The sequence below is a fragment of the Cryptomeria japonica genome, chromosome 5 (genome assembly GCF_030272615.1).
Source record: "Cryptomeria japonica chromosome 5, Sugi_1.0, whole genome shotgun sequence".
Lineage (NCBI taxonomy): Eukaryota > Viridiplantae > Streptophyta > Pinopsida > Cupressales > Cupressaceae > Cryptomeria > Cryptomeria japonica.
Genome location: NC_081409.1, coordinates 412,399,938 through 412,420,046, shown reverse-complemented (window position 1 = coordinate 412,420,046; position 20,109 = coordinate 412,399,938). Strand labels below are relative to the sequence as shown.

Genomic DNA, 20,109 nt, shown 5'->3' with positions numbered 1-20,109 from the left:
CAATTAAACCTCATTTCATCTAATTAACTACTTTGAATAACATCATCAATATTACTGCTCTACATCTATGAGCATATAGATACTCCCCAAACAAGGTCAACATCATAACATCTTTAGTAACATGATATCTCATCAAATTAAAATAACATAAAATATGATTCAATGTACTATTAATCAACTAATCCACTTAAAATCACTTATCACATTCTAATCATTACTCAAATGAACATTTCACATATGATAATACCAAATCATGAAATAGGTCTATCTCAATCATCAAAACACATTAGGGATAGCTCATGCCATGGAAACCACCTAATGAATCAAGTATCCAAATCAATCATGCAAAGGTTTTCACATCCAAGCATAAGAGGGAAAAAATGCATCTCAATGCAACAACACAATCAAGATCACCACAGAGAAATTCCATCACATCATTGGTTTTGAACAATCATGAACATATATCCAAATTGAGCATATGATAAACACTTGATATCACATATAGTGCAACAATGAAGAGTCCAAAGCAAGATAAAACACCATAAAATGATCCACATCCAAACTACAAGAGACACAATCCATAAACACAAAGCTAAGTCCACATAAAGGAGTATGCGATGTAGATAAGAAAAAAGAGGGGCATTGCATGTCACCTAGAATTGCTTCCTTGATAGCCATGTTTTACTATATTTTTAATTTCTTTTCAAGTTTTATTTGAATACTTTAGGGTAAAACTTTGGTTTTATTGATCAAGGTTTATAGATTAGGGTTTAGGGTTTAGATTATATGATAATTTTATATGGTTTCATAATCCTTTTGGATCAATTAGTAAATTTATTAGAATAATCAAACATTTATAATTTGAAAAAAAAATGTGGGCATTTCTTAAAGATAGTCAAAGTTAGAAAGTTTTGACAAGTATATTTTTCACAAAATTTTTGTTTTAAAAATAATTGAAGTTGATTAATTTCTATGTTTTTGGAATGATGCACTCACTGGTGAGAATATTATAAGTTCTAAAAAAAATACTTCCTCGAGGAACGTGAGAGTAAAAACACCAACATATGTATTGCACACACACACATCTTGAATGCTTCCTAAGTGGTAATGGAATGTTTGTATGGACACTTTTAAAAGAACAAAAAAACAATAATTTATCCTTTTAGTTGAATTTTTAACTAGTATTATATGGAGGTGTTATAATGTTGTAGCACTAACAATTTCTTTATATGTAGTCCTTTAGATTACTTCTAGTAGATGAAAAATAAAGTATTAATTCTAAAAATATTGTGTAGTATCCCTCCCTGATTTACCTTTTGATTTATGCATCGATAGACTTACCTAGACTCTTATGTGATATTTTGGGTTGATACTTATGACTTTATCTATATCTCAGATGCTTATTGATGATGCTAGACATGTTATGTTGACATATGATATATAATGACTTATGTGGATGACGATATATCTTAGACTATTATTGATGGATATACTTACATTGGTTGGCTTATATGTACTTATTGTTCATGAATGGATTATATTGCTTATGAGATTATGATGGCATCTTGATTATGCTAACCCTACTTCATGATTATATTGTCTGAGATGATGCTATGATGTGTGTGACTGTCTTACTACTGTATGCATGATAAGGACGATGCCATACCACTTGTCATGAGCATGATATGACGTTGCGATTCTATATCACTTGCCTAATCATTTAGGATATTACTGTATATGTTGTATTGTGATTACTGGTGGTTGCAGGATTGCAGGTACTAGGCATTGACTCCACCCAATCTTACAGGTCTGAGCATGTCTTTATCCCAATGGCAAGTTGTTGGAGATGACATGAGTTTCCTCTACACACTCTAGGCTTAAGTTGTCATCCTTGTCAGTTGAGTGTCTTGGCATGAGTCTCCGTGTTAGTATCTTGATATGTGGTTGCCTTGTGGTGTTGTGAGTATTTGATCATTTATTTAATTAATATTTGATTAATATAGTGTATCAATGTTAAAAATTATTATATAGTTGGATATTTAATTATTATTGATGATTATTGTTGAGGTTTAATATTTATTAATGTTATTTTGATTATTGTTTATGTAGCTTTGATTTATTGGTTTAATATTATTTATTATTTAATGTTTATTGGATATTTATCTAATGTTTAATTATTTTATTTATGGAGCTTTGGATTTTTATTTTTTTTTATAGTTGTGGCTTTATATTTAATTGGTGGCATTTATTTATATTGCCTTTGATTATTTATGTTATTGGGCTCTTGTATGTTATTGTGTCCTTAGCTTATTTTATTATTGGTTAATTATATTATTATATTTTCTTTGTTATTGGTTTGGGCTATTTAAATATTATATTCTTACCTACCCTTTTATATGATAGGTTGAAAGATTGGGGTGAGTAAATAATATTATTTTATATTCTTACCTCTAATTAGGGAAGGGGGTTGGTATAGAATATAGTATTTTGGAATATTTTGATTGGTTGGGTTTTGGCTATGGTTTTGATTTAAGTTTTATAAATATATCTTCCTGTGCATTTGTCGGGGTTGGCTTTCTGAGAAACTTTCTGGATTATTAGGATTTATGGATAGATTCAGGAGCTTGGATTTTGGATTTTCTTTCTTGGAGCTTGTTGGAATTGGTTGTACTTATTTGATTTCATTTTTTCATCACTTCTATTTTTCTAGGTTGGTTTGATTTTCTCCTTTCTGTATTTTCAATTTTTAGGAAAATATTGTATTCTTTGTGTCTTTTGGAAAGATTGTTGTGGGAGGTTTTTTTGGGATAATATTTATGAAAGTATTGGTTACAAGCTTATAATATAAATTTTGGGGATATTATATCTTGCATAATTAATTTTTGTAGAGTTGTTGTATGCATGTCTCTGTGCTCGTCGTGAATGGCTCTATGACAGTTTTGTGACTTCGTAGCTTATTGTATACCCTCTTTTTGGTTTATGAAATTTAGAATTGAATTACCATTATTTTCTACGCATATAGGTTAATTGTTACTCTGGTTGAAGCTCTTGTTGGTCTTGTCTAAGTTTTGGTTCTTTGTGCATTGTTGGGAGTCGTAGTTGTGTTATGAGTGAAGTAATCCTTCATGTATTGATTCCCATTTGTTATTTGTTAAACTCTCTTAATTTATTATATTGATATTGTGTCCTTACTGGGTCGATTTGAGGTCGAGATTGAGCCTTTGTTAAATTCCATACGTTCAAATCTCATTTTTTGAGTCTTTCTGAGTAGATGTGCTAATCTAGTCTATGTGCTAAAAGAATTGTTCCATGCGCTAATAGAATTGGTCTATGCACTAAAAGAATTGGTCTATGCATTAAAAGAACTGGTCTATGTGCTATTCTTTCTTGTGGATGCGCTAAACTACCCCATCAGTAGTAATTTTCATGATTTCAACTTTTTGTGTCGATTCTCTTAGGTCCGTTCTTGTACAAGAGGTTATTCATGTTTGTTCCTATGATTTATGTTATTGCATTTTGTTCAGATCTGACTATCAATTATATTCTTTGACTTCAGCAAGTTGATGTGCCTTGCTGTGGAGGATTGATGTATTTTTGGTTGAGCTATGCTTCTTCTTGTTACAAATTATTTTATGAGGTCCTTGGTAACTTCATGTTATTGGGAATATGGTTATGTCCATTTTTTGGATTGTATAATTGCATGTACGTGGATGTTATTTATAGATTGCAATTGTATGAGTCTCCTTGTGATGTGCATACCCTAAGGTCTTGGAACATGGTTATGGGGGAGTGGCCTTTCATGTGATGGTCAGGATCGTGAAAGATAGGCTGCTAAGAAGTTCCTTGTAAGGATGCTTAGAGTCTAAACCACTAGGGCACATTGAAAGTTTTCTTTATTTAAATAAGTGATAACCAAGTAATAATTAATTAGATGGGTTGAGTAAATAGGATTCATCTAAGCAAGATAATAATTGGATTTGGGCCCCAATGCTTAGTCCTAGGGAGGATATTTTAGGATAAGCTTGGGAAGGCCATAGTGATGACAAACCGAACTCCCTTTAATCTCTCATAGGTTGAGACAATTCCAAATGTCTATTAGGGTTGGTATTATCCCTTCTTTGTGAGGATAACATGCAATGACATGTCTATCAGGGTGCGACATTTTCCCTTCTATGTGAGGATAGCATGTGATGACACTCTTCCCTACATGTGTCCTTGTTGCTGATGCCATGATTGTTGACATGCCTCTAGGAGTTTCTATGCTTTATGTTTAGCCTTGTGATGTGGTTGGATTAATGATTATGCGTTACTTCTTGATATGGTTTTGGTGTTGTTGAGTTCACTTTGGTTGTTATGTGTCAACCTAGGTCTAGTGTGTGTGTGGGACCTTGTGTCATCTCCTAGCATGGGGGGGTGGTTCCTTTGGTTCCACATGGTCAGGTGGTCCGATGTCTTATTCCATTGGGATATTATTTGTTGGATGCTCTTGTGTGTGAATGTGGATTCTTATCTCTTTAGTTTATGGATGGATTTGTAGCAAATGGATATACATGATTCACATGACACATGTATTTGTAGATCTCATGAGATTGTTGTATTTGTAATTGAGAGCTATGCTCCTTGATGCAAGTACAAAATGTATATGCAATGATAGTAATGTATTAGGTTAATGTTATGACTCTTGTAAGAGAACATATTGATATATCATGTTGTATCTTGGATATTGACCCATTAATGAAAATAATGTAATTGGAATTATTGATGTGCATTTAATGTTATATGTATGTATATTGTACAATTGAGGAAATGGATTAGTATTGTGATAGATAATAATGATGTTTAGATAATGAAAAAGTAAATTGGGTTAGGAACATTTGGTTGGGTGCTCTTTAAAGAATTTGAGGGTTTAAAATGACATTTGCATTATTAATGAATGTATTCATGATAGATGGATTAGTGAATGATCTCATTTATGCATGGAAAAAGTAATTGATGTATGTTTTAGATTGCATTAGATTATAGTAGTAATCATGATGTTATGTTGTTGGATTTTGCCAAGATCAAGGGCACAATGAAAAGCATAAAAGAGACAATAGAATGACAAGAACAAATTGTATTCTCATCAATATAAAAATGATCAACTGGATTAACAAATACAATGAATAGAGGCCTGCTTATATAGGCAAGGCCATATGGATGTATGAGCACACAAATATGACAAGTGGCTCAATGAGAAACAAGGGTAGGTAGGAAATAGGTGTGGGTAGGTAGGAGAAATAATATAATATTCCACATGAGGTGGATCACCCACCGAAGGTGGAATTATCACTCCACAATAAGTGGATATGATAGTGTAATAACAAGATCAACACCATAAGAGGTGGAATTTCTCCTACACACACTATCCCAATGTGACACAAACACCCAAGTGTCTCATATCCAAACTACTATGAAATGCATTATCCTAAGTAAACTTAAGTAAGTGTAATAATATCCATGATGAATAATTATTTACACCAACACCCCCCCTTAAGTGCAACTTAGGGGAATGTACTTAAGTCTACAATGCAACTAAGCAATGCAAGATGGGTCCCAGCTACAAGGCCATGTTAGGTACCCATGCACAAATGCAAATGCATGCAAAACAATGCAATGCAATCTCTCACAAATGGAGAAAGGGAGAAAACCCAGTGGGAAAAAACTCCCCCCCAAAAGAGAGATGAATGTACAAAAGAATCTCAAGGAAGAAGGACAAAACCTCAAAGAGGAAAAAGTCCCCCCCATAAGAGAGGAAGGAGAAGTCAACTGACCCCCCCTAATGACATATCCCGCACCCCCAAGAGAGCTCGCAACTGCTGGAACTTACTCTCGGTGAAAGGTTTGGTGAATATGTCAGCAACCTGCTCTGCTGTAGAACAATACTGCAAATCAATGACCTGCTCCTGGATGAGCTCTCGGATATAGTGCATATGAATCTCGATGTGTTTGGTCCGCTGGTGCTGGACCGGGTTCTTCGAGATGGCAATGGCACTCTGATTATCACAATATAGGACTGTCGGCCGTGGAGTAGTGAATCCAAACTCTGTGAGAATCTGCTGGAGCCAAATGGTCTCAGTCGCTGCATTAACAGCGCCTCGATACTTAGCCTTAGTCGAAGAGAGAGAAATAGCATGTTGCTTCTTGCTCTGCCAACAAATGGGGCCCGAACCAAGGTGAAAACTGTAACTAGAAGTAGACTTACGATCAACTAGATCGCCAGCCCAATCAGAGTCTGTGTAACCAACCAAGCGAAGTCCTGTGCCTGCTGCATAGTGAATCCCATAGTGATGTGTACCCTGGATGTAATGTAGAATGCGTTTGGCAGCTTTCCAATGAAGCTCATGTGGTTCCTGCATGAAGCGGGAAACCATGCCAACTGCAAATGAAATATCAGGGCGTGTATGAGTCAAGTAGATGAGACTACCCACAAACTGACGATACAAAGTGGCATCAACTAGTGGAGAAGAACACTGAGCCTCAAGCTTGACTCCTGAAAGAAAAGGAGTCGGGGCAGGCTTACAATCAGCCATATGAAAGCATGCAAGTAGATCGAGAGCATACTTGGGCTGCGATAGAGTAATCCCGGAAGATGACTGTGAAATCTCTATCCCGAGAAAGTAGTGCAAAAGACCCAAGTCAGTCATAGAAAATCTGTCATGCAAAGCAGATTTGACCCTGCTAATGATGGATGAAGTACTCCTTGTAATGATCAAGTCATCAACATAGAGCACAAGTATTAAGTGAGAGTCATCCTGTCGCAAAATGTAGACATTCGGATCGGAATGACACCTGGTGAAACCTACGGAGAGAAGAAAGGAATCCATCTTGGCATACCAAGCCCTGGGGGCCTGCTTAAGGCCATAGATAGATTTCCTTAGTCGGCAAACCAAGGAAGTATCATGGATGAAACCCTGTGGCTGCTCCATATAAATCTCCTCATCGAGGTCACCATGAAGAAAAGCACTCTTCACATCCATCTGATGGACAGCCCAACCATGAGCTGCAGCTATAGCAAGTGTCAACTGAATGGAGTTCATCTTAGCTACGGGTGCAAAGGTCTCAGTATAGTCAACACCTGCAACCTGCGAGAAACCTTTGGCAACAAGCCGAGCCTTATACTTATCCACACTACCATCCGCTGCAAACTTGGTCCGATAGATCCACTTACATCGAACCATCTTTCTCCCCTTAGGGAGATGGACTAGATCCCATGTGTTGTTCCTCATCAAGGAACTATACTCTTCCTCCATAGCTTGGTCCCACTCAGGAACCCCTGATGCATCCCTAAATGTCTGTGGATCGGAAGCGGTAGCAATAAATGCATGTGGAAGATCCTGATGTTGTGATCGAGTTCTCCGTGTATCCGAAGGATCCCCAACAAGAGAACCCGCGGACTCAAGTGTCTGTCGAGCCCAACGAGGTCTAGGTGGAGGTGGAGAACGAGGCACCTCAACTGCAAGTGGACCCTGCGGAGGTGTAACCCTGCGAGTCGGAGTTGAGGGAGTCTCATCATCGGAATCACTAACATCACTATCCACAATGGAGGAAGGTGGAGGAGGTAGAGAGGCTAAGCTAGGAGAGCTTTCCTCAAAGTGAACACTCCTCTCAATGAATACCTCATGTGTCTCTGGATCCATCAATCTGTATGCCTTAACACCCTCAGGATATCCAACAAATATGCAAGGCCGACTCTGTGGTTCCAATGCCTTGCATTTCTGTGGAGGTATGCGAGCCCATGCTGGACACCCAAAGACTCTGAAATGTCTCACAATCGGTTTCCTACCAGCCCAAGCTTCAAAAGGAGTAATACCTTGTAAAGCTTTGTGAGGAACCCGATTCTGGATGTGTGTGGCACAACTGATAGCCTCTGCCCAAAAGGCGGGATCAAGAGAACGTGCATGAATCATACAGCTAGCCATTTCTTTGAGAGTTCGATTCTTGCGTTCTGCAACCCCGTTCTACTGTGGAGTGTATGCAATAGAATGCTGAAGATCAATTCCCTCAAATGTACAAAAATCCTCAAGTCTCTTGTTCACATATTCCCTGCCATTATCTGTACGAAGAATCTTGACCACTTTCCCTGATTGCTTTTCCACACGAGTCTTGAAGTCCTGAAATCTGTCAAATACTTCACTCTTATGAATGAGAAAGTAGACCCAAGTGAAGCGGGAGTAGTCATCAATGAAGGTAAGAACATAGCGGGCCTTACTAAATGAAGGTGCTGGAAATGGACCTGCTACATCATTGTGAACAAGTTGAAGAACTTCCAAAGCTCTCCAAGTTTTCTCTTTATCAAATTTCTCTTCGGGATGCTTGCCCATGGAACAACCTGAACATACACCCTCTGAAAAGCTGATTCGAGGAAGACCTGTGACCATGTCTTTAGTGCTGAGCTGCTGAAGATAGTGGTAGTTGAGGTGACCAAACCGCTCATGCCATAGCTTACTTTCTGAATTTGAATGAGTAAGCAAGGCCCTAGAAGGTGAACGTGGCATAAAGTGGGAAAATGAATAAAGCCTTGAGTTGTCATTGACTTGTCCCACTGCTACCAAGGCATCATCATCAAGTTCCTTTACCACAACTGAATCTGGTGTAAACTCAACCTTTTTCCATTCCCATAGTGAGTGATTTGGTAGATGGAGAGAAGGTTGGTAGACAAGTTAGGAACATAGAGAACATTCTCAAATGTTCCATCATCCATGTCAACTGAACCTTTCCCTTCAACCTCTACTTGTGTATCATCACCTATGTAAATGTGAGGTACCTTAGATGGCTCTAATGAAGAAAACTGCTCCTTTGTAGAACCCAAGTGATATGAGGCACCCGAGTCAAGTATCCATTGTTGTGAAGAACCTGTTGTAGCCACAAATGCTTGCCCTTTTCCCTTAGACTGTGAGGAAGAAGAAGAAGATGAATCCTTCTTTGTGTAGGCGGATGGCAAGTTGATGTTGTTTTTCTTGAGAAGATTGGTTACCTCATCAACTTGCTTTGCGTGGCATCTATGCTCATCATGACCATACTTTTTGCAATATGCACAAGTTGGTTTATCCTTCTTAGGTGGTGTCCCCTTCTTGGAAGAGGATTGAAGATTACCTTGTGATGGAGAGGATGATTGTCCTTTTTCCTGTTGTGGTTGAGACTTAGATTGCTTCTTCTTCTTGTTGGAATTTTTGCCTTGACTTCCTTGATTTGCTACCAAAGCCTTGGACTTTGAAGACTTGAGAAACCCCATGTTCAACAACTTAGATTGTTCCAATATCAACATTTCTGTGAAAGCTTCAAAAGAAGGCATAACATAAGAACTCCCCACTGTCAAACAATGAGTTTGGAAGCTAGATACAAATGCTGCATATTCTTGTGCAAGCTTGTCCAACAAGTTGAATATCAATTGAGCATCCTTTTTGTCTATTCCACAATCCTTTAGCTTTGCTCTTAGCTCATTTGCTTTGGTTACATAATCTTGGATTGTATCAAAATTCTTGGGATCTAAGTTGGTGAGCTCATTATCAATCTGATAGCCTCTGATTTCATCAACTTGTCCATACAATTTCTGAAACATATCCCAAGCCTCTTTAATTGTTTTACACTTCTCAATGTGGAAAATGAGGTCATCTGATACATACTTGCGTAAGGTTCCAAGAGCCATGCAATTCTTAGTGAGCCATTCTAATTGAGCATTTGGATCAGCCTTAGGATCAGGTGGTGTTGTTATTGTTCCATCTATGTAGTGTGTGAGACCCTTTTCCATTAGTTTACTCCATACTTTAATTTTCCATGATGCATAATTATGTGGAGTTAATGGTGGAAACTTATTAGGACTCATTGCAACAAGAATGGAAAGAGCACAAGAGAGGCACAATCACACAAGACACCCCCCCAAATTCACTCAATCAAAGAACCCCCCCCAAATGTGATGATTTTGGCACTTTATAAGTAGTGCGTATACAATGGGCCACTTGCAAAAAATGGCAAAGTGGACTTCTGATTTACAATTTTACAACTGCCTCAAGAAGGCCAAAAGAGACTCAAACTGATAATGGAAGAGATCTAACTAAGATCCAAGCAATTTACAAGTACCTAATAGGCCAAATAAGACCAATATCTGAAAGTACAATTGTCACTCAAAATCTCTAAAATCTGATCATAGATTCTGAAAGTAGATGAAAAAATAAGCACTTTCAAAAAAAATGACACCTGAAAAGGAGGTCGTATGAGCTCAAACGAGGCCTTTGAAGTTGCAGAATTGAGGATTGGACAGGTACAGCTGAGAGAATCCAAAAATTCCAAAAAACCTGTGCATCAAAATCAGAAAATAACCACACCACTGCGAAGATCATGAAATTTTAGCCCATTTCAAAAAAAATTGCACCAAAAAAGGAGCAAAAATGAGCAAGATATGGCCTTCCAAAGTTGGACTACAAAACTAAAAAACCCAATGGAGAGGGGTTTAAAAATTTTCAAAAAATTCTGATGTGGTGCTGACGTCAGCAAAACACTGTGTTAAATTTGACGGCCGTATGACCGTCACGAAAACTTCGCTCCCTGGCTGACTGGGCGTCCGTACCGTACGGACAGATCTACGTGGTGCGCTAACTGTATGTTCCGTACTGTATGGAAATGCTGACTGTGCAGGCTGATGTGGCGTACGGCTTCCTGCGTGGCACTGTACGGAAGGGCTGACTGGCTGTACGGTTTTCCGCGTTTGTATGTTTTGCCACGTAGCGGGCGTGGATTCGCTGCCTAGATTGCGGACGAGCGGTGCCGGTGGTGACGGAGGCTGCCGGAGCTGCGGGAGGCGAACGGAGCCGAGGCCGGAGCGGCGCTGGAGGAAGTAGCGCTGGCGGAGGTGGCGCCGGGTGCTGGGCGGTGCTGGGAGGGGCCGCTCGCGGGAGGCGGCGGCTGTCTTCGGCGCGGCGCGGGGCAGTCACCGGTGGGGAGGAGAGGACGCGGGACGCGCACGCGGGAAGCGGTCGGCCTCGGACAACTTCAACGCGCAGACAGGTACGGTCTGCGGCATGGACGGAATCTGCAGGTGCACGGTCTGACAAACCTGTAGGTCACGGGTCACGCAGGGGTACGGGGGTCTGCGGACCCCCAAACAACCAATTTTTTGTTTTTTTTTTTTTTTTTTAATTTTTTTTCTCCCCTTTTTTTCCGATTTCCGATTTTTTCGAAATTTTTTTTTATTTTTCTAAAAATTGAAAAATTTTCCAGCAAAGAAATTTTTTTTTTTAAAAAAAAAAATAGTAATAAATCCGAAAATCCGTACTATGTAGCAAAATTGGGGAAAAAAAATTTTCCTCACCAAAATAGGTCGACTTTATAGTCAAAATTTATGGAAATGGCCTCCCGGATTCAACGGTGATGTCCAAATCACTGTAAGATGCCTCCAAAAAATGAAGATCCCCAAATCCGAAAATAGAAGCCTTCCACGATGTCTCCAAAAACTGATCAACGAAGCCCCAATAGCTCTGATACCATGTTGGATTTTGCCAAGATCAAGGGCACAATGAAAAGCATAAAAGAGACAATAGAATGACAAGAACAAACTGTATTCTCATCAATATAAAAATGATCAACTGGATTAACAAATACAATGAATAGAGGCCTGCTTATATAGGCAAGGCCATATGGATGTATGAGCACACAAATATGACAAGTGGCTCAATGAGAAACAAGGGTAGGTAGGAAATAGGTGTGGGTAGGTAGGAGAAATAATATAATATTCCACATGAGGTGGATCACCCACCGAAGGTGGAATTATCACTCCACAATAAGTGGATATGATAGTGTAATAACAAGATCAACACCATAAGAGGTGGAATTTCTCCTACACACACTATCCCAATGTGACACAAACACCCAAGTGTCTCATATCCAAACTACTATGAAATGCATTATCCTAAGTAAACTTAAGTAAGTGTAATAATATCCATGATGAATAATTATTTACACCAACATATGTCTATGGTGGTTTTGTAAGTAATGACGTTGAGATGCCCTAGGGAAAGATAGTGATGAGTTGTATTTATCTCCGCTTGCATAATGGGTTCTTATGGTTATGCTTTTATGATTATGCTCTAGAATTATGTGCATATCTTGTTAATGGATGTTTAATGCAATTACGTAATTAATTATAGGAGTTGCACTGGATGATGTTTAGAATTTTTTTTTTCTCTATTTGCATATAAGTTGGTTAGTTTATCTAGGGTATTTTGGCAGGCATTACATATTGATTTGTTTGGATTGCAATTTTCTCAAATATATTACCAACTATACTAGATAAGGGATTTGTTTATAAATACAAATGCGAATAGGAATGTGTTGCATCATTTTATCATTCACAATATGTAACACAAAAATATACCCAACATCTTCAAGGTGTAAAAATACTTTTTAGCTTAATTTGGCATCCTTGTGCAACTCAAAATTTAAAATTTGTCATTAATCCTTTACCATAATTTATTTAGTACCCTTCATATAAATGATTTTACCAAAGAGGATGTGTATTGTGAAGACAAAAATATTATTTTGCATTATATTTTCTAATTGTCTTCCTAATTCAAAATGCAAAATAAAACTTTTAGGTATGTTGCACCTCTTCTCTAAGGAGAAATTTAAGATTTATTTTGAGGACATCCCATCTATTATAGATAACATATATTTCTTGTTCATGTCTAAAATTATAACACCTTTCACCACTTTTTTTCCTTATTTCAAGCATTATTGACCATGATAAATATGATTAACAAAAGGAAATAAACTTTTGAGAAAAACTTCTAAGGGAAGAGGTGTATATGAAGAATAGATCCATGTAATCATAGATACATATATTTATCTTAAAATTATTGCACCCTCTTTATTGAATTTTCATATGGATTGCATAACTTTCCATGACATGCTTTAGAGAATTTTCATATGAATATTTATCTTTGAGAATAAAATGGATTTAATGACATTTAAGAGTCTCAATTTTCAAAGAAATTAGTTTTTCAAGCTTCCCTTTAATCCTTTTTAGTTTTTAGATAAAGAACTTACATGAAGGCCCTTATATCGAACCATTAAGATTAGCAACATGATTCATTAGTTGATCAATTTGATGGATATAACAAAATCTAGTTGCCCCATTATGATGTCTAAAATTTCTTTATCATAATTAAATATATTTTCAAGATTCTAACTTGTCTTTATAATAAGAGTTACCTTCAACATTTTTTTTCTTTGAAATTATAAGCACTTTGCAACCTTTAGTCCATAATACAACATAAAAAATTGTCATATTAATCTAATGAGAAAACAATAATCATCTATTTAAAACAATATCAAAAAGTATATTAGGATAAAAGCTTTTTTTTTCTACAACAATATGTTTTGTTTTGTGGTTCTTGCATGCCTATGCAAGAAAGTGTAAAAGATATGAATTTTATTTTGTAACAATATGCTATGTTTTGGATTTGGTAATTTTTTGATTCATTTTTTTGGTTGGTTTTTTAGCTAAATTTTTGTTGGTTTTTTCTTGTGGGATTTAGGCCTAGGGGTTTAAATGGCAAGATCTAGAGGGGACTTGAGGGTCCCTTTCTTTTTTCTTTTAAAGACGTTTGTGAAGATGGGGCCCTACAACCTCTAGCCATGAAAATTCTCTTAATTTTCTCATGTAAGTGATGCATGAAGCTAGATCTGATCAAAGGGTTGATAATTATCCCTGATACAACGGATATATCTAATTAATCATTAATCCAAAGGTTTATCAAATGATGTATGAGCTTTTTTTTAGAACATACATTGATATGCAAATTTATGGGTTTTAGAGACACATTTCCTTTCTTAGAGAATTAGGCATGTAGTAAATAGTAGTTGAAGGGGAATATAGAGATTATATTGGTGGTATATGGTTTTCTTTGTGGTTTTTACATGAATTAACAATCATAATTTCTCTTTTCATGGAGGGGCTTACTTTTATAATCAAATTGGTTTCTACACTAAGACTTGGCATGTTTTGATTCAACTGCGGAGCTTTAATCTAAGATTCCAATGTGGGTTCACCTTCTTTGTCTTTTGATGAAATTCTAAAGACCAAACATTTTGCATTCTATTGTACTTGTTCTTGGAAAAACTTATAGACCTCTCTCATCACATGTTGAAGAGAAAGACAATTTTTTATGTTCATCTTGTGTTATAATTGATCTTAAATATTTTAGTAATATCTTATAATATGAACATACTTGTGTGGTAATTGACTTATACAATTTTCTCTCTTTATGTGGTAACTGATCCATAATATGAATATTCTATTATAGTGTGATGATGTATAGTACTATACAAACTTCTATGAAATAAGATATAAAAACATAACACTAATTAAAATGAAATACTATTTTATTTAGAGGATATAAAATATTATTTTGGTTAGAGGATTCATGCTTATTCATGAGTTTGAAAGTCTTAAGAGATATAAATACTCACGTTCTATTGCATGTGGAGCTATACAATATAATTGTAAAAGAATATAAATTTGTATTAAAAAGATGATTTTTTGTGAGCATTCTATTGCACTGTGGTAATATATAGTACTATAAAGACTTCTATGAAATAAAATATAAAAACATAACACTAATTAAAATGAAATATTATTTTAATTAAAAGATGTTTGTTTATTCATGAATTTGAAAGTTTTAAGAAATATAAATACTCATGCTCTATTGCATGTGGAAATAAACATTATTATAAAAAAATCACATTTATACTTTAAAAACATAATTTTTTTTGTGATGTATTCAATTGAGATGCTTTCATATACCATAAATGGCTTAAGTATTCAATTGAGATGCTTCCCTATACCCTAAATGGGCAATCCTAGGCAAATATAGTTAAGGAATAGAAGCAACAACGGTTCCGTGCCCTATATTTTTTCACCTTGTCATTTGAAGGGCAATAAAAAAATGGTTTGAGATCTGAGAAAATAGACCAGGGAACAGGCGGACTCAACTCCTTGTTTTGTTTTTGCAAGTTTTACTACTCTCAATGCTACAGCCAGAAAAAAGGACTTTGCTTACGTAAACAAGGAGGAGCAAAATAGTTTTCTTCCTCACTTCTTATTCCAGGACTAGTTGTACCTACTGTTATTAAGCTCTCTGTACAGCAAGCGGATTAAGAGAGTTTGATTTAGCATAGAAAACAGTATAGAATCCATTGAACATGAACGAAACGTCATAATGTATTTAAGTAATTAAGCTTATCACATACAGCGTATAATTGGGTCACTACACACTTATATACAGCGTATAAAATGGCACCATTCAGCTTACAGGCGGGATAAGCCTAAACTGTAAGCAATACTAATTGACATCAGAAGAGAAAATTGAAAGTGTTTGTAATATAGAGATAGAGATAGAAAGTTAGAGATTGAGATAGAGAAATAGTGAGAATGTTTTAGTTTCAGTTACACCGAAACTGTATTTGTATCTTCAATGCTTAAAGTTCCAGGACGACAACTGCAAAGAAACAAGTTCAAAAATTAGTCAGAAAAATGGGTATCAATATATATTTAATGGAGTGTTTAAATTAAGTTTTAATTTATTTAGATGAGAATCACACTATTAGATAAATCTTATTCATAAAGAATGTGTGATTTCAGATTAAAAACTTAAAATATACTATTTCTCACTAGATGAAATGTATACTTACATTCAGAATTGGTTTTGATCCAATATTCTTGGATTCTTCCCAGAGAATGGTCCCTGGAAAGGGATATAAAGTCTTCTTCGTGCCCTGCTATTCCTTCCCTCTCTTGCACTCGAGATAGATAGGTGTCACTCCGACAACTGGAGGAAAATGGTGCTTTGTCATTGTTTTCACGAACCAGTGGCCCTGATCTGGTTACCTCATCCTTGCCTCCTCCCTTCTTTAGTGCACGCCCGCCCTTCTCCTTCAACATACTCTTGAACTGCAACACAATTTCCCATTCACACATCATTGGATAAATAAATATCTACCCAATTCAACAAAATATTAATCCTTCATAACCCACAAATCTCGACTGCAATCTCATGATACAACGTATGGTGTGGTAATGGTGGTTAGATTTAAACAACATTTTTAAGTTTTAACTTGTTTATAGTATATGGTAGGGTGTAATAATGGTGGTCAGGTTTAAACAGTATAATCTAAATTTTAATTTGTTCAAATAGTTTATTTTGATAGTATTCATTTTCTAAAAGAATTTTATTTGTTAGTGTGATTTGAGATGAATCACCTAAACAAATCAAAGTTTAGAGTGTGTTGTTTAAGTGTAACTATCATTATCACAACATTTATGTATTGTAAAATTATTTGTAATTGAAAAGCTAATATGATTTAAAATGAGTCACCTAAACAAATTAAAACTTAAAAATATGTCATTTAAAACCAGATCTATAACAAAATGAAGAAATAAATGTAGTGATGAGATCAGACTCGGCCAGGCCAGAAATTCTGTTTAGTATACATTATACCTTGGAGATTTTGCTGTGAGGAAGAGCTTCAGGAGGTGCAGAAGATGCAGAAACAGAGCGTTTCTTCGTCCAGTGCAGAATCTTGTCCACCACGGAAAAATCAGCCTTTTTAGCAGAAGGTGCTGGTAATACCTTGTCGTCGTGAACTGCGTTGGCCCCATTCGATTTTTCATCCGTCGCCTGCTGCTTCTTGCTAAACAGAAGTGTGCCCAAAGCGTTTTTGGCCAAGTTGCTTTTCTGCTTCTTCTTCTTTTTCTTCTTCTTCTCAGATGCACCATTAATGGTGATGGGACTCACGGGGATCTCCAGAAATTCCTCTAAGGGAAATTTTTGATTATGTGCCTTAGCACTATCTGGGTCGTCGCGCAAACCAAAATTTTCTTTTGGGCGAGGGCTATGATGATTGTTGGTATCACTCAATTCATCCCCAATGCCTAATATTTTTGCCAAGTTCTTCTTGAACATCTCCACCTCAGCGGCCGTGATGTCAGCCTCATCTTCTGCTTCTAGTACTGCTACTGGCAGTACTGGCACTGTCTCATGGCTTTCATCTTCATGTTCATGTTCATCTTTATGTTGAAGCTCATATCCATGCTCATGTTCCTCTTCCTTTTCTTCTTGTTCTGGGTGCACGCGCTTTTGATCATCCCCACCCAATGTACCGATGCAGAGGAGCCCATTCTGCCAATATTTGAATGACACACTACCACAATCCTCTTGCTTTGCTTCGTCTGCCAAGCCAAAATCATATATATCAGTTGGATTTTGTGGGCATAATGATTACAAGGAGATAAGTAATCACATATCCATACCAGAAGTTGCCCTCTATTATAGATATCATTATTCATTACAACGTTCTAGAAGCTCTTTTACAATATCCTAAAATCTTTCCGATTCTAAATTCTCTCTTACCGTGTATCTGCTGCCCATTGATCTTCCGGTGAACCCAATTGAAGATCTGCAATTGAATCCAAATCTATTAGTAATTATTCATGGTTGCTGCTGTTTTTAGATTTGATTATGGGAGATTTTTCATCTTTTTGAATTCTCTAATATCTTGAAAATAGATCATGGAGTGTGATCCTAAACATCAATATTAAAGATTGAAACTCTTTAACATTTTGATGATGATGAATCATGGAATGTGATCCAAAACTTCGATGTTAAAGATTGAATTCCTGATGATGATCATGAAATGTGATCCAAAAAATCGATGCTTAAGATTCTCACACAATCGAATCCAAAAACAACCGTGACAGTATCATAGACTGTAGACATCTGACAATATCACACATGGTTTTGATTCTCAAACACAATAAGAAGAAAGAGAAAAAGGAGAAAAGTTCATAAATATGGATACCTTCATCCTGAACCTACAACAATGGATGCTACCTAATCCTCCAAATTATAGCAATATTACTTCTTTCTGCAATTCCCTGCAACAAACAAACTCTGATATGATCTGAAATCAAGAACTATCCAGAGATGAAGGAGCACTGTCTTATATACTACTAATCTGAGGACGTATAGAAACAAATGGTTTGTTATAAGTGAGAGAGGTAACAATCTAAATTAGAACAACGTAATCCAGGTTGATTTGTGGCAATGAGAGAGAAGTGTTGAGCACATGGGAGCATGATGATGGAGCCAATAAAAAATGGGTTCACGGTTACATTTCCGAAGAAAGTAGGAGGTGGATGCACCCGGAGATCTAGATTTCCACACCCGATAAAGCTATGGAATTAGAGACCTAATTTAGCCCACGCCAGTTCCATAATTTCTTGCTAGATCACAAAACTACAAAGAGTTCAAGCTGTCTTAACTAAAATTAGTCCTTGATAGGAAAGGAATGCATATTATTATTGGTTTGTCGGTTCCAAAGGAGATGGGGATAGTCTTGATGCCTCCAACTGGCCGACCGGGCGCTGTTAACTGATCCTTCAAAATACGGCTTACATTGACATACACCCTCAAATTGCCCACTTTCCTAGAGGAATAGCCTGCCATTATAACCATTTCACATGTCTCTTGTAAAATAGATATATCTAAAACCTGGTGCACCTTAGAACCAGCTTTTTTGTTGCATTGCCTCAACATGGTACATTACCTTTTTCGCTCTTTTCTTTACTTCAATCTTAGGATTTCACATTTCAATGCTTCAGCCCTGCTAGAGCATCATATTGGGCATCTTCCCTTGTCACCATTCTTTATATTACTTTTCTTGTTTTCTAATGAATGTTGGTACAAAATTTTCATAGATTACTTGAGGATGTTACAAACTTCCTGCCTTTGACATGGGTTTTTTTATTAATAAATATCATATCGGAAGTTTGTATTTAAAAAAGACAGAGGGAGTGATATGACATCCATTGAGGGCAAGTGGAACACTTAGACATTGAAGTGAAATATGTAAGGCTTTAATAGAATTTCTGACTCCCCAAATGCAATGTATTTAGCACTCTTTCTATTGCCCTATATACCAATGTGGGGACAAATAACTTTTAGCTAATAGTGAAATGAAGTTGCAACAAGACGGATGGCTGCAAATCTCACCTCCAATAATAATATTTACTTTACTTATGATGAGGAATAACAACAAAGCTATATAACTAATCTAATAAGGAGTGAAGATGTAGACATCTTTAATAAAATTGACAAGATGTGGGGAAGGTTTAGATGGGATATTTGAAAGATGATAATGTAAGACGAGGAGTACAAGATGATTTCATTTAACAATTAAAGGTAATGTTTAGCACGATCTTGAAGAGATTAGGTCACCATCATTAACGATTTAGTGAAAGTAAGAGACTTTAATATGGGTTTAATTTGTAGTATTGAAGGCATTGTCAATAACCCATTAAAAAAAGGAAAGCTCTATGAAGATAGGTAAGGGGAAAGGAAGAATGACAAGGGATAAAGAGAAGGTCGAAAGTGGGAAGAGAAGGAGTAAGAACATACAATATGATGAAGACATGTTGAATAATTTCTTTACTTTTCAAGAGAAGGAAATTTGGAATCTTGCCCTCTAGCTTTGTATAATGAGAGTATACGAGAGTTGGTGAAAGAGGTAGATGACTCTCTTGGGGTTGGAACAAGGCCTACAATGGATATGATGGCTGTCGGTCAAGTAGTTAGGTGGGAGGTTTTATGTCTTTGATGTGGCATAGGAATTGAGCTGTGTGATTATGTTATTTAATGCGGTTGGGATGTACCTTCTCCATGATGATATTGGAGGCACGTGGAAAACCAAGTAGAGGCATTTTTCATCTATCAATTTGGTCATTTCCATAACTTTTAAGTGGAAGTGTTTGTTGTTTGCACTAATTGATAGTATAAATGGAAAAGGGATTCAATGTAAAAATTTACGAGGCAAGTTTGAATGAGCTAATGTGTTGCTATGATGAGAAAATAGAATTGGAGACATCAAGGTGGGTAAGGCTTCTTCACTAGCTTGAGGAAGAATATAAAAATTGTATGTGCAGTATGGAGTAGGGGGACCTATGTAATCCTCCCCCCTCCTTGGTTGATAGTTTAATTTTTGGGTTTTTATATGATAGAAGATTGAAGGTTAAATTTTTTC

General features: G+C 36.4%; 1 protein-coding gene across 1 annotated transcript; it reads right to left on the bottom strand.

Annotated features, from left to right (window-relative positions):
* Positions 1-15,235: 15,235 nt before the first annotated feature.
* LOC131076460 (uncharacterized) lies at positions 15,236-18,298 on the bottom strand. The gene is made up of 5 exons (XM_058013646.2): positions 17,890-18,298; positions 17,442-17,487; positions 16,530-17,260; positions 15,724-15,982; positions 15,236-15,530 (listed from the first exon to the last, which is right to left on the bottom strand). Exons 1-5 carry the CDS (start codon positions 17,893-17,895, stop codon positions 15,511-15,513), a joined length of 1,062 nt encoding a protein of 353 aa, XP_057869629.2. The 5' UTR covers positions 17,896-18,298; the 3' UTR covers positions 15,236-15,510.
* Between the last annotated feature and the right edge of the window lie 1,811 nt (positions 18,299-20,109).

Bases quoted from the DNA above. Each gene is read 5' to 3' on its own strand.
- LOC131076460 (XM_058013646.2), bottom strand. The intron at 17,261-17,441 runs GTAAGAGAGAAT...TTGGCTTGGCAG, and splicing joins CAATGGGCAGCAGATACACG to ACGAAGCAAAGCAAGAGGAT. The intron at 15,531-15,723 runs GTAAGTATACAT...GTTTCTTTGCAG, and splicing joins GATCAAAACCAATTCTGAAT to TTGTCGTCCTGGAACTTTAA.